We start from the raw sequence: 16,021 nt of genomic DNA, 5'->3' as shown, positions 1-16,021 counted from the left end.
CATGACACTCTATATAGAAGACCCTAAAGACTCCACACAAAAACTGTTAGAATAAATGAATTCAGCAAAGTAGCAGGATACAAGATCAATATACAGAAATCTGTTGCATTTCTTTATACTAACAATGAAATATCAGAAAGAGAAAGTAAAAAAACAATCCCGTTTACAATTGTGCAAAGGGCTTCCCTGGTGGCACAATGGTTAAGAATCCACCTGCCAATGCAGGGGACACGGGTTTGAACCCTGGCCCGGGAAGATCCCACATGCCGCGGAGCAACTAAGCCTGTGCGCCACAACTACTGAGGCTGCGCTCTAGAGCCTGCGTGCCACAACTACTGAGCCCCCATGCCACAACTACTGAAGCCTGCACACCTAGAGCCTGTGCTCTGCAACAAGAGAGGCCACCGCAATGAGAAGCCCGTGCACTGCAACAAAGAGTAGCCTCCGCTCGCCGCAACTAGAGAAAGCCCACACGCAGCAATGAAGACCCAAAGCAGCCAAAAAGATAAAATAAAATAAATTTAAATAAATAAATAAATAAAATTGTGCAATAAATAAATAAATAAAACCTAACCAAGGAGATGAAAGACCTATATGCTGAGAACTATAAAACACTGATAAAGGAAACTGAAAATGATACGAAGAAATGGAAAGCTATCCCATGCTCTTGGATTGGAATAATTAATATTGTTAAAACAGCCATACTACCCAAAGCAATCTACAGATTTCACATGATCTCTATCAAATTACCCGTGATATTTTTCACAGAGCTAGAACACATAATCCTAAAATTTATATGGAACTACAAAAGACCAAGAATTGCCAAGGCAACTCTGAGGAAATAGAACAAAGCTGGAGGCATAACCCTCCCAGATTTCAGACAATACTGCAAAGCTACAGTAATCCAAACAGCATGGTATTGGTACAAAAACAGACATATAGATCAAAAGAACAGAATTAGAGATCCCAGAAATAAACCCACACACCTACAGTCAATTAATCTTCAACAAAGGAGGCAAGAATATACAGTGGAGAAAAGACAGTCCCTTCAGCAAGTGGTGTTGAGAAAGCTGGACAGCCTCATGTAAATCAATGAAGTTAGAACACAACCTCACACCATACACAACAATAAACCTAAAATGGCTTAAAGACTTAAACATAAGATATGACACCATAAAACTCCTGGAAGAGAACATAGGCAAAACATTCTCAGACATAAATCATAGTAATGTTTTCTTAGATCAGTCTTCCAAGGTAAAAGAAGTAAATGCAAAAATAAATAAATGGAACCTAGTCAAACTTATAGGCTTTTTCACAGCAAAGCAAACCATAAACAAAATGAAAAGACAACCTACAGACTGGGAAAAAATATTTGCAAACGATGAGAAGAACAAGGGCTTAATTTCCAAAATATACAGACACCTCATACAACTCAGTATCAAAAAACAAACAAACAACCCAATCAATAACTGGGCAGAAGACCTAAATAGACATTTCTCCAAAGAAGACATACAGTTGGCCAACAGGCACATGAAAAAATGCTCAACATCGCTAATTATTGGGAAAATGCAAATTAAAACTACAAGGAGTTATCACCTCACACCAGTCAGAATGGCCATCATCAAAAAGTCTAAAAATAATAAATGCTGGAGATGGTGTGGAGAAAAGGGAACCCTCCTACACCGTTGGTGGAATGTAAATTGGTGCAGCCACTATGGAGAACAGTATGGAGGTTCCTTAAAAAACTAAAAATAGAGTTACCATATATGATCCAGCAAACCCACTCCTGGGCATATACCTAGACACAACTATAATTCAAAAAGATACATGCACTGCTATGTTCATTGCAGCACTATTTACAATAGCCAAGACATAGAAGCAACCTGAGAGTCCATCAATAGATGAATGGATAAAGAAGATGTGGTGTATATACAATGGAATATTACTCAGCACTAAAAAAGAATGAAATATTGCCATTTGCAGCAACATGGATGGACCTAGAGATTATCATACCAAGTCAGACAGAGAAAGACAAATATTATATGATATCACTTATGTGTGGAATCTAAAAAAAAAAAAAATACAAATTCATTTATTGACCAAACAGAAACAGACTCATAGACATAGAAAACAAACTTACGGTTACCAAAGGGGAAAGGGGAGGCGGAGGGATAAATTAGGAGTATGGGATTAACAGATACACAGCACTATATATAAAATAGATAAACAACAAGGATTTACTGTATAGCACAGGGAACTATATTCAGTATCTTGTAATAACCTATATTGGAAAAGAATCTGAAGCTGTATGCCTGAAACTAACACAGTATTGTATTCCATTGTTTTTTTTTCTTAATTAATTAATTTATTTATTTTTCGCTGCACTGGGTCTTCATTGCTGCGTGCAGGCTTGTCTCTAGTTGCGGCGAGCGGGGGCTACTCTTTGTTGCAGTGCACGGGCTTCTCATTGCGGTGGCTTCTCTTGTTGTGGAGCATGGGCTCTAGGCACGTGGGCTTCAGTAGTTGTGGCTCGCAGGCTTGGCTGCTCTGTGGCATGTGGAATCTTCCCGGACCAGGGCTCGAACCCGTGAACCCTTCATTGGCAGGCAAATTCTTAACCACTGCCCCACCAGGGAAGTCCCACAATATTGTAAATCAACTATATAATTTTTTTTTAAGTCTTCCTGATGAACAATGGCTATGGTGGCAGTTTAGCAAAGACCACCTGTGTGGGGATGAGGACTTTTCTCTGGTTGTGAATGGGAGTCAACATTTGTCTAAAGAATCCCAAGCAGGGCTTCCCTGGTGGCGCAGTGGTTGAGAATCTGCCTACTAATGCAGGGGACACGGGTTCGAGCCCTGGTCTGGGAAGATCCCACATGCCGCGGAGCAGCTAGACCCGTGAGCCACAACTACTGAGCCTGCGCGTCTGGAGCCTATGCTCCGCAACGAGAGGCCGCGATAGTGAGAGGCCTGCGCACCGCGATGAAGAGTGGCCCCCGCTTGCCACAACTAGAGAAGCCCTCGCACAGAAACTAAGACCTAACACAGCCAAAAATAAATAAATAAATAAATTAAGGAGCCAGATTAAAAAAAAAAAAGAATCCCAAGCAAAGGTAGGTGAGAAATACTGCCCCATTTTCCTGACACAGACAAAGTTGGCAGTTGAGGCAGGGAGGCCCACAGACAGGCCAGTCAGACATGGACAGAAATCAGAAGGCTCAAGAGTGCTCAGGTACTGGTTTAGAGTACAGCACACTGACTACAGCAAAGAGGAAAGGGGCCAGCATTAGGGCAGCCAGTGTAAATAGGCAACAGGACCAGAGAACGACCTAACTGCAAGGGCACAGCGAGGGCACTAAGTAACTACACAGCCCATGGGAAAGGTAGGGCTTTAAAGTGCATTCTACTGTTACAAAAGCAGACCTTAATGAAAGCATTAATTTGTTCTTCCTTTCAGTCACTCCACAAACATTTATTGAGAACCCACTATATCACAGGCACAGCAGGGCACTGCGACAGAAAGCTGAATATAATCTCTGTTGTCCAGGGGCAGCCTTCTATAAAAGAGGCAGACATATAGAGAGATCCTGAGGTTTATCAACACAATGAGAGAGATGAAATGGCCACTGGCACTACAGGGCCTTCAGAGGAAGGGCATCTGACGCCACCTGAGAGGGTCAGTGTAGTTAGCTGTTTCCTAACACGGGTAAAAGAATTAGTGTCTTATGAGTAGCCAAATATTCTATATTATCAATGTCCAAAGAATTAGAATGTGATAACATATAATTATAATCAAATACTATGAAATCCCAGCAGTCTTGCTCTGATTAGCGAGGTGTGTTTGGACCTTCTAGAGCTTACAGGTCAAGAAGTGGTCAAGAGCAGAGCCCTGGGGCCAAGTGTGTACGACTGACAGCTCGGCAATGACTTGGCCTCCCTGATTGGTTTAGGCATCTGCACAAGAGGGACACTATCAGTGCCTACTTCGTGCAGTTGTCAAGATAATGCACCTAAAAGCTTTTGCAAAGCATCTTTGATGAATGGCAATTGCTCAATAAATATTGGGCATCGTAATTATTATCGTAGACGTGCTGAGTAATGGCAACTTTAAACAACACAAGACAGATTAAGACATCTGCTGCACAAATTTCTACCTTGGTCATATTGGGTGGGAGTCACGAGATTTCAGGCCCTAGGCATGAGTGTGGGCTGGGTTTTGGCAGGCAGGGAAGCCTTTGGTGTGGCCAGTATGTTGGGTAGGACGTGCTTTGGGGCTCACTGAGACACCCAGAAAGCTAAGCTGTGCTCTTGATGTCTCAGTGATTCTTGTCAATGAGTCAGGACCACTTCATCGCACACATGGAAATTTCTTGGTTTTTCCCAGAAGTACCTTTATTCCTAAATCAGATAACTGTCACCATTGGGATTTCTTTACTTTCTTAGGAACACAGGATTTGAAAGCCATCTGAGTGTTGTGGGTGACACAGCGTAGATGGGTACAACGGTGTTCAGGCCACAGGCTCTGTTTTTAAAAAATGTAATATAGAAATAAATGAATAAGGCCCTGATGTGTAGGACTCTCCAGTTTCTGTGATATATATACTCCCACCGTAGCCTACTTCAAGCTACCAACAGTTTAAAAACTGGCTCGCAAAATTCCTGAACACATAGCAATCCGGGCCCCTGAGCCAATGTGAGCTGGCACCATCACCCACTGGATGGCTGTGAGCATCTGTCGCTACACCCTGGGAGGCTCTGGTGTGTCTGTGCCTAAGGTCCACTCCAGGACTGATGTCAGCAGATCTTGCACCATTGTTCTAGATTTTTTTTTTTTTTTTTGCTCATGTTGTTTTGAAACGAGGCATGTTGAGAAATATACTACTTTTTCCAAACTTAGAGTGAACCATCTTGTACAATGATTATGAGATGGACCCACTGAAATGTAGGTGTCCAACTTCATGTGAAGTGAAAGTTTAGTTCAGAACCATTCTGAAAAGCTTATTTGGTACACAAATGAGCTGGATTAGCAAAAACCCACTTTTTTCAAGCCTTTTGCTCATCCTCCCAAGGGGGAAAGAGAAATTGAAAATGCCAAGTATGTTTCTGTATTATCGCTTTTTCTGCCCCCAGAACACCGGAGCCGGAGTGATCGCCGCGAGCAGAGAGCTGCTGCAACCCTTTCCGTAGTAGCTCCTCCACTGCCCGCCTACCCCCCAGCTCACAGCCAGAGAAGACGCGAACTTAAGGACCGGCACTTCTTAACGGTGAGCTTGATGGCCAGGCGGCAGCCCTGTACCTACTCAGCGGGAAGTATGAGTGGGTCTTGGGCGTCAGTTTCACTCCTCCTACTGAAGGAGACTGGGCTGCCTGAAAGAGCTAATCATGGGCATTTGAAAACTGAATTTTTCCCCTTTCATTCCTGAAAGGAATGCCTCTTTTTTGGGGAACAGAGTGGGGATACAGATTTTTTTAAAAAATTTAATTGGCTGCACAATGCAGTAAAGCAATAATAGTTAAGGACTCTAAAATCAGGGAAATTAGGAATATTGGATTAGCAGATACACACCACTATATATAAAAAAGATAAACAACAAGGATTTAGGGTTTCCCTGGTGGCGCAGTGGTTGAGAGTCCGTCTGCCGATGCAGGGGACACGGGTTCGTGCCCCAGTCCAGGAGGATCCCACATGCCGCGGAGCGGCTGGGCCTGTGAGCCGTGGCCGCTGAGCCTGCGCGTCTGGAGCCTGTGCTCCGCAATGGGAGAGGCCACAACAGTGAGAGGCCTGCGTATCACAAAAAAAAAAAAAAAACAAAAAAAACACAAGGATTTATTGCGTAGCACAGGGAACTCTTTTCAATATTTTGTAATAACCTATAATGGAAAAGAATCTGAAGAAAAAAATATGAAACTGAATCATTGTGCTGTATAACCGAAACTAACATAATATTGTAAATCAACCATCCTTCAATAAAAAATAAATAAAATAAAATCAGGGGAAAAATTGCTTCAAATCCTAATTCTTCTGCATACAAGCGGAAAGATTTAGGGCAGGTTATTTACCTTCCTTGTGCTCAGTTCCCTCATCTGTAATATGGGGATATTAATAGTAACTAGCTTATAGGGTTTGAAGCTTAAATGAAATAAGGCATGGAAAGAACTTAGCACAATGCCCGACATAGAGTAAGACCTCAGTAAATGTTAACTGCTGCAACCACTACTATTATTACTAGTCAGGCGATCGTGTGGCTGACTAGGTAGGGTGAACTGAGAAAGAACTTACATGATATGAAAAATTACCATTTGAAGATGAATCATCTCGTAATTTCATGCTTCCCCCATTCTATAAGGGAAGGTGCTCTTCTGAGTAACCAGTTACCAGAGTGATGTCATCACCACTGGTGATGTCAGCCTTGCCTGGGTGGGTGTGGCTGTAACTCAGCTCAAGCCCCCAAGTATGGATCAGAGATGATGAAGCTGAGACCAGCTCAGAATACCTGGAAACACCATTACCCCAGGTGTGCCTTCTGAGGGCTCAGTGGGGACAGGTGAGCCCTTTGTGCCTCTGAGTAGGGCACCACTGAGGTGAGAGACTATGGTTTCTGTGACCAAATCAGCCTACACAGCCTGCCTGAATGGGTAGACCCCTGCTCCCGTCATGCCAGTTTGAGGCCCTAAGTCTAAAGAAGTTACAATAGTGTAGGTAGAAGTTGAGGTTTTTACTTGAAATTAAGGTTGTATGTATAATTATAAACCCTGTACCCTTATGGCTTTACAATATGCAAATTAGATGCAAAATATTTGGGTCACATGATGCCAGACACCAAGCTGAGAACAGATTTCATCTAAATGACTCTCATGATATATCCAGATAAAACAGTGAGTGATACTGAACAGTACACAGACATTTTTCCGACTCGTGGCTGGACAGTAGGTTTCATGTCCCTCAGGCTCATCAAGTGTCTACTAAGTGCCATGTCAAACTCACCATACTGCTGCAATGCAGCCCAGGGATAAGAAAGGAAGGTAAGAGTCTCTTATGGCTTTCTGGGTCTTTACATAGAGCAGTTACAACATGCTAGTGATTTGTCATAAAAGCCCTGCTCGACAAAAGTTCCTATTAAGCTCAAATCTTAATGCTTAAATCTTAATGCTCAAACCTTAATGCTCAAATCAAATGCTTGCTGCAGCATTTGCTTTTAATGAGGCATTTTCTGCATAAAAATGCTAAAAATATTTTTCCCATTCATTATAATATGTTTTGTGGCTCATTAAGCTGGCTTTCTTGGCGGGGGGTGGGGGGAGAGAAGAATGTTAAGCATTTGCAGAAATGACATAAAAATATTACCCTTTGTCTTAACCTGCATAATTTTTAATAATGTCTAAATACCAAAATAAGACTATAGGAAAAAGCTTAAACTAATGAATAGCAATGAGTGTGCTTCATTTTCCCAACAAACATTAATAAGAGGTCATACTTATGTAAATCAGAAAATTTACCCATCTCAGTAATAGTATTTCTAAGTAATTTGGGGAAATTTTAACTGTTCCATTTGTTTGATTGAGTTTCGGTCACCAAGGTCATTGGAAGATTTCCATTCAAGTTGAATCCCTCAGACCTGGAGCTGACTCAGACTAGAACACTGTTCTATACATTAAGCTTTGTTTACAAAGGCTGTATACTGCTGCAAGAGGAAAGGCTGTAGGGATAGGGATAGGAAATTTGTAGCCAAATTGCTAGACAGACGTTTTCGTAAACAGCAACTCTTTCCTTTACGAGACTTCAGTTAAACCATTTTTCTCCCTTTAAAAAAGCATTCATAATGAGATTCTGATATACACTCATCCACAATTCTATAAACTGTTATACTGTACTTTGGTCATTAAAGACATGATCTGTGAAGCCAAACTGCCTGGAATTGAAGACCAAGCTCTACCATTTACGAGCTATGTGACCCTGGACAAGTTAACCATTTCAGTGTCTTGGGGATAATGAGAGATAGTACCTTATAAGTTTAAAACAAGGATTGAATGTGTTAATACATGTAAACAGTACCTGACACATAAAAAGCACTTAATATGTATTAGACATCATCATCATCATTATTATGATTAGGCAATCCAAGTCCCTGAGGTATCAGTGATATAGTGATAAGACCATAGGTCCAACTAGGCTTAAATCCCAGCTCTGTAAGCTGAAAATTCAAGGGGTGTCTCCTAATGAAAGCCCATATGGAAGTCCTCCCTCATCAAGGGTGGCAAAGGAGGTGATTTCAGGCCCAGACGGTTTCACAGAGGAATTCTACTAAACTTTCAAAGTCCAGATAATCTCAACGCTCTATAAGTTGTTTCAGCACATTGAAAATGAAGAACTTCTCCATTTCTTTTATGAAACTTTTCTGAAGGTTTGATACCTAAACCTGATAAAGACAGGAGGGAGGGAGGGAGGGAGGGAGGGACGGAGGGAGGGAGGGAGGGAGGGGAGGGAGGGAGGGGAGGGAGGGAGGACAGACCAATATCAACTCATGATTATTGATGCAAAAATGCTAAATTAAATGTGAGCAAACAGAATACAATATCATAGTGAGAAATTAATACACCATGACTAAATGGGATTTATTCCAGGAATGGAAGGTTGGTTCAATATTAGGAAATCTATTAGTACCATATACTATATTAATAGATCTAAAGGGGGAAAATCCATATGATTACTTCCATAGATGCTGGAAAGGCCTTAAATAAAATTCAAGACCTATTCTTTATAAAAAGACTTGAGAAAATAGGAATTCAATGGTACTTCATTAACAGGATAAAATATATATGCCTTAGTCCTAAAGCCAGTATCTAACTTAATGGGGAAACATTAGAGGCATTTCCATTAAAATCAGAAACAAGGCAAGGATACTCACTATCTGCTACTAATTAGCATTATATTAGAGGGATTAATCAATGCAGTTGGACAAAACAAATCAATTACAGGCATAAGAATTGGTAAAGAAGAAGTAAACCTGTATCTAGTTGCAAATGATGTGATACTATACCAGGAAAATTCTAGAGAATCAATTATAAAACTAACTTAAACAATAAAAGAATTCAATAAGTAGCAGGATAAAAACACAAAAATCAATATCCTTCACTTACACAAAGGATAGACAATTAGAAGACCCAGTGTTATAGAAAACTCCATTTACAGCAATAACAAAGAAGACTAAATACTTAGGAATTAATTTATCACAAATGTGCAAAACCTATATTAGGAAATTTGAAAGCATTCCTAAAAGACACAAAATTATACTTTCTCAAGTGGAAGGACACCCCTTGTTCTTGGATAGAATGATTCAGCACTATAAACAAGTCAGTTCTAAATAAATTTATAAGTTTAACACAATCCCAATAAAAATTACCAATAAGCTTTTTTAAAAATGGAGTTTGACCCATTGATACTAAAGTTCTTATGGAGAAATAAACATACAAGAACAGCCAAAGGGAATTTGGGCCAAGATGGCAGAGTAGAAAGACCCTGAGCTCACCTCCTCTCACAAGCACACCAAAACCACAACTATCTGCAGAACCATCTATGAAAAAGACCAAAACCTATCCGAAAAGATCTTTAACAACTAAGACATAAAGAAGGAACCACAACAAGATGGGCAGGAGGGGCAGACTTCTCATATAATCAAGTCCCATACCCCTAGATGAGTGACCCACAAACTGGAGAATAATTATATTGCAGGGGTTCTCCCACAGGAGAGTTCTGAGCCCCATATCAGGCTCCCCAGCCCAGGGGTCCTGCAATGCTCTGGGAAGATGAGCCACCAAAGCACTTGGCTTTGAAGGCCAATGGGGTTTAATTCCAGGAGTCCCAAAGGGCTGCAGAAAATAGAGACTTCACTTTATTTATCTGATTGCACCAGGTCTTAGTTGTGGCAAGCGGGCTCCTTCGTTGCGGCACACGGGCTCCGTAGTTGTGGCATGAGAACTCTTAGTTGCAGCATGCATGTGGGATCTAGTTCCCTGACCAGGGATCGAACCCAGGCCACCTGCATTGGCAGCATGGAGTCGTATCCACTGCACCACCAGGGAAGTCCCAACACCACTTTTAAAGGGCGCACACAAAACCTCATGTGCACCAGGACCCAGGGCAAAAGCAGTAACTTCATAGGAGCCAGGGCCAGAACTACCTGCTGGTCTTGAAGAGTCTCCCAAAGAGGTGGGGGGCAGCTGTGGCTCACCCTGGGAACATAGACACTGGCAGCAGCCATATTTGGGAGCTTTTTCTACCCCATGGAAGCCAGTGCTGGTGGGTGCCATTAGCTCATTAGCACCAAGACCTGGCCCCACCCAACTGCCTGTAGGTACCAGTGCTGGGACAGCTCAAGCCAAATAACTAACTGGGTGGGGACACAGCCCCACCCATCAGCAGATAGGCTGCCTAAAGACTTGCTGAGCTCACAGCCACCTCTAGACATGGCCCTGCCCACCAGAGGGCCAAGACCCAGCTCCGCCCACCAGCTGGCAGGCACTGGCCTTCCCCTCCAGGAAGCCTGCACTAGCCACTAGACCAGCCTCACCCACCAGGGGACAGATACCAGATGCCAGAAACCCACAATCCCACAGCCTGCAGACCCAGCCAGCCAAAAGCAGGCCAGACCCAACCCTGGGACAAGCCGGGCCCCGGCCCTGCCCACTAGCAGGCCAACACAAGTTTTGGGACACCCCAAACCTCATACCCAATTGTGTCAGGAACTGGCCCCTCCTACCCATCAGTGATCTGACAGCACTCTGGGATCCCTGGACCCTGCAGCCAGTCTCCAGGACCAGGCTCTGCCTACCAGTAGTCCAGCACTAACCCCAGGACCTGGCTTCACCCACCACTGGCAGGGGAGAATAGCTCCTGAGTCTTCTGGACCCTGATTCCTCCCACCAGTGAGCCAGCACTAGCCCCAGGGCCCCCTGGGGTTCTGCAGTCAGCCACCTCATGACCAGGCCCACCAACCAGCAGCATCCACACAAGGCAGGGCCTGGCAACCAATCACACTAGAGGCCGACCAGGCCTACCAGACCACCCAGACAGTCAGCCCACCACAACAGAAGGACCCACACAGCCCTCTTAGGGGGAATCCCTAGAGCATGCAGCTTGGGTGACGAGAGGGGAGTGTGCTGCAGGGATGCATAGGACTTGTCCTACAGAAGGCCACTTATCCAAGGTTGAGAAACATAACTAACCTACTACATACATAAAAATGCCAACAGCAACTTAAACTAAATGAGGTGGCAGAGGAACATGTTCCAGATGAAGGAACAAGAAAAAACCCCAGGGCTTCCCTGGTGGTGCAGTGGTTGAGAGTCTGCCTGCCGATGCAGGGGACACGGGTTCGGACCCCGATCTGGGAAATCCCACATGCCGCGGAGCGGCTGGGCCCGTGAGCCATGGCCGCTGAGCCTGCACGTCCGGAGCCTGTGCTCTGCAACGGGAGAGGCCACAACAGTGAGAGGCCCGCGTACCGCAAAAAAAAAAAAAAAAAAAGAAAAAACCCCAGAAAGAACTAAGGGAAGTGGAGATAGGCATTCTACCTGAGAAAGAATTCCGAGTAATGATTGTAAAGATGATTAAAGAACTCGGGATAAGAATGGATGCATAAAACAAGTTAGAAGTTTTCAACAAAGAGTTAGAAAATATAAAGAACAACAAAACAGAGATGAAGAATAACTGAAATGAAAAATACACCAGAAGGAATCAATAGTAGACTAAATGATATTGAGGAACAGATCAGTGAGCTGGAAGACAGAGTAGTGGAAATCACTGCCACTGAACAGAAAAAAAGAAAAAAGAATAAAAAGAAATGAGGACAGTTTTAGAGACCTCTGGGACACATCAAGCATACTAAAATTCACATTAAGTTCCAGCAGGAGAAGAGAGAGGAAAAGAGCCTGAGAACATATTTGAAAACCTAGTAGCTGAAAAATTCCCTAACCTGGGAAAGGAAACAGTCACCTAAGTCTAGGAAGCGCAGAGTCCCATACAGTAGAACCCAAAGAGGAACACACCAAGACACATTGTAATTAAAATGACAAAAATTAAAGATAAAGAGAGAATATTAAAAGCAGCAAGGGAAAAACAACAAGTAACATACGAGGGAACTCCCAAAAGGCCATCAGCTGATTTTTCAGCAGAAACTCTGCAGGCCAGGAGGGAATGGCACAATATATTCAAAGTGATGAAACAGAAAAACCTACAACCAAGCATACTCTACCCAGCAAGGCTCTCCTTCAGATTTGATGGAGATCAAATGCTTTACAGACAAGCTAAAAAGAGTTCAGCACCACCAAACCAGCTTTACAACAAATGTTAAAGGAACTTCTCTAGGCGAAAAAAGAAAAGGCCACAATTAGAAACAAGAAAATTACAAAATGAAACAGCTCACCAGTAAACGCAAACATACAGTAAAGGTAGGTTATCATCCACACACAAAGCTAGTAGGGAGGTTAAAGACAAAAGTAATAAAATCATCTATATCCACAATAAGCAGTTAAGGGATACACAAAATAATTACATATAAAATATGATATCAAAAATATAATCGTGGGAATTCCCTGGTGGTCTAGTGGTTAGGACTCTGCACTTCTAATGCAGGGGGCACAGGTTCGATCCCTGGTTGGGGAGCTAAGATTCCACAAGCCTTGTGGCCAAAAGAAAAAAAAAAAGTAATCATGAGGGGAGGAGAATACAAATGCAGGGTCTTTAAAATTTATTTGAAATTAAGAGATAAGCAACTTAAAACAATCACACACACACACACACATATACAGACTGCTATACAAAAACCTCATGGTATCTGCAAACCAAAAATCTGTAATAGATATACACACAAAAAAAGAAAAAGGAATCCAAACATAATGCTAAAGACAGTCATCAAATCACAAGAGAAGAGAGCAAAAGAAGAAGAAAAGAAGACCTATAAAAACAAATCCAAAGCAACAAAATGGCAATAAGAACATATATATCAATAATTACCTTAAATATAAAGGGACTAAATTATCCAACCAAAAGACACAGAGTGGCTGAATGGATACAAAAACAAGACCTGTATATATGCTGCAACAAGAGCCTCACTTCAGATCTAGAGACACACAAAGACTAAAAGTTAGAGAATGTAAAAAGGTATTCCATGCAAGTGGAAATCAAAAGAAAGTCAGCATAGCAATAAGTATATCACACAAAATAGACTTTAAAATAAAGGCCGTTACAAAAAAGGACACTACGTAATGATCAAGGGATCAATCCAAGAAGATCTAACAATTGTAAATATATATGCACCCAACATAGGAGCACCTAAATATATAAAGCAAATATTTAGAAACATAAAAGGAGAAATCGACAGTAACACAGTGATAGTAGAGGACACTAACACCCCACTCACATCAATGGACAGATCAGCCAGACAGAAAATCAATAAGGAAACTGGCCTTAAATGACATGTTAGACCAGACAAACTTAATTGATATACAGAGCATTCCATCCAAAAGCAGCAGAATACACTCTTTTCAAGTGCACACAGAACATGCTCCAGGATAGATCACACGCTAGGCCACAAAACAAGCCTTAGTAAATTTAAGAAAATTGAAATCTTCTCAAGCATCTTTTCTGACCAAAACGCTATGAGACTAGGTATCAACTACAAGAAAAAAAACTGCAAAAAACACAAACACATGGAGGCTAAACAATATGCTACTAAACAACCAATGGCTAACTGAAGAAATCAAAGAGGAAATAAATACGTAGAGACAAATGACAATGAAAACACAACGATCCAAAACCTAAGGGACGCAGCAAAAGCAGTTCTAAGAAGGAAGTTTATAGCAATACAATCTTACCTCAGGAAACAAGTAAAATCTCAAATAAACAAGCTAACCTTATACTTAAAGCAACTAGAGAAAGAAGAACAAACAAAACCCAAAGTAAGTAGCAGGAAAGAAATCATAAACATCAGAGCAGAAATAAATGAAACAGAGACTAAAAAATAATAGAAAAGATCAATGAAAGTGAAAGCTGGCTCTCTGAAAAGACAAACAAAATTGACAAACCTTTAGCCAGACTCATCAAGAAAAAATGGGAGAGGGCCCATATCAATAAAATCAAAATTAAAAAGGAGAAGTTACAATCAACACCACAGAAATGCAAAGGATCATAAGAGACTACTATGAACAACTATATGCCAATAAAATGGACAACCTAGAAGAAATGGACAAACTCTTAGAAAGGTACACTATCCCAAGACTAAACCAGGAAGGAATAGAAAATATGAACAGACCAATTACCAGTAATGAAATTGAATCAGTAATTTAAAAACTCCCAAAAAACAAAAGTCCAGGACCAGATGGCTTCCCACGTGAACTCTACCAAACATTTAGAGAAGAGTTAAGACCCATGCTTCTCAAACTATTCCAAAAAACTGCAAGGGAAGGAGCACTTCCCAACTCATTCTATGAGGCCAGCATCACCCTGATACCAAAACCAGACAAAGATATCACGAAAAAAGAAAATTACAGGCCAATATCACTGATGAACATAGATGCAAAAATCCTCAATAAAATGTTAGCAAACCAAATCCAACACTACATTAAAAAGATCATACACCATGATCAAGTGGAATTTATCCGAGGGATGCAAGGATTTTTCAATATCTCCAAATCAATCATTGTAACACACTACATTAACAAATTGAAGAATAAAAGCCATATGATCATCCCAATAGATGCAGAAAAATCTTCTGATAAAGTTCAACATCCATTTATGATAAAAAAAAAAAAAAACTTCTCCAGAAAGTGGGCATAGAGGGAATATAACTCAACATAATAAAGGCCATACATGACAAACCCACAGCTAACATCGTACTCCGTGGTGAAAAGCTGAAAGCATTTCCTCTAAGATAAGGAACAAGACAAGGACGTTCACTCTTGCCACTTTTATTCAACATAGTTTTGGAAATACTAGCCATAGCAATCAGACAGGAAGAAGGAATTCAAATTGGAAAGGAAGAAGTAAAACTGTCACTGTTTGCAGATGACATGATACTATACATAGAAAATCCTAAAGATGCCACCAGAGAAGTACTGGAGCTCATCGACGAATTCGGTACAAAATTAAAGTACAGAAATCTGTTGCATTTCTATACACTAATAACGAACTATCAGAAAGAGAAATAAAGGAAACAATCCCACTTACCACTGCATCAAAAGGAATAAAATAACTAGGAGTAAACCTACCTAAGGAGGTAAAAGACCTGTACTTGGAAAACTGTAAGGCACTGATGAAAGAAATTGAGGACAACACAAACAGATGGAAAGATATAACATGTTTAGATTGGAAAAAGTGATATTGTTAAAAGGACCATACTACTGAAGGCAATCTACAGATTCACTGCAATCCCTATCAAAATACCAGTGGCATTTTTCAAAAAACTAGAAAAAATAATTTTAAGATTTATATGGAAACACAAAAGACCCTGGATAGTCAAAACAATCTTGAGAAAGAAGAACAGAGCTGGAGGAACCATGTTCTCAGACTTCAGACTATACTACAAGGCTGCAGTCATCAAAACAATGTGGTACTGGCACAAAAACAGACACACAGATCAAAGAAACAGAACAGAGAGCCCAGAAATAAACCCACACACTTATGATCAGTTAATCTATGACAAAGGAGGCAAAAATATACAATGGAGAAAACACAGTCTCTTCAGTAAGTGGTGCTGAGAAACCTGGACAGCTACATGTAAAAGAATGAAATTAGGGGGCTTCCCTGGTGGCGCAGTGGTTGAGAGGCCGCCTGCTGATGCAGGGGGCACGGGTTCGTGCCCTGGTCCGGGAAGATCCCACATGCTGTGGAGCAGCTAGGCCCGTGAGCCATGGCCGCTGAGCCTGCGCGTGCGGAGCCTGTGCTCCGCAACAGGAGAGGCCACAAGAGTGAGAGGCCCGCGTACCGCAAAAAAAAAAAAAAAAAAGAATGAAATTAGAACAT

At 41.5% G+C, this 16,021-nt stretch overlaps 1 protein-coding gene, 1 long non-coding RNA gene and 1 other non-coding gene across 7 annotated transcripts in view; 2 read left to right on the top strand and 1 right to left on the bottom strand.

The window, feature by feature from the left end:
- LOC115847920 (uncharacterized) overlaps window positions 1-16,021 on the bottom strand; it is a 97,744-nt gene that overhangs the window by 43,765 nt on the left and 37,958 nt on the right. The gene's annotated exons all lie outside the window — the stretch shown is intronic.
- Window positions 1-16,021, top strand: part of NHS (NHS actin remodeling regulator) — a 347,571-nt gene that overhangs the window by 294,782 nt on the left and 36,768 nt on the right. For all 3 annotated transcript variants that reach the window (XM_060292103.1, XM_030848180.2, XM_060292104.1), the window contains exon 3: window positions 5,134-5,267. In XM_060292103.1, the coding sequence (XP_060148086.1) occupies window positions 5,134-5,267 (134 nt within the window). The remainder of the gene's footprint in view (window positions 1-5,133; window positions 5,268-16,021) is intronic.
- Window positions 12,592-12,664, top strand: TRNAR-UCU (transfer RNA arginine (anticodon UCU)). Its single transcript has one exon. It is a non-coding gene; the product is annotated as a tRNA-Arg (tRNA).

The sequence above is a fragment of the Globicephala melas genome, chromosome X (assembly GCF_963455315.2).
Source record: "Globicephala melas chromosome X, mGloMel1.2, whole genome shotgun sequence".
NCBI classification, from domain to species: Eukaryota; Metazoa; Chordata; class Mammalia; order Artiodactyla; family Delphinidae; genus Globicephala; species Globicephala melas.
This window is presented reverse-complemented; position numbering and strand designations above follow the sequence as displayed.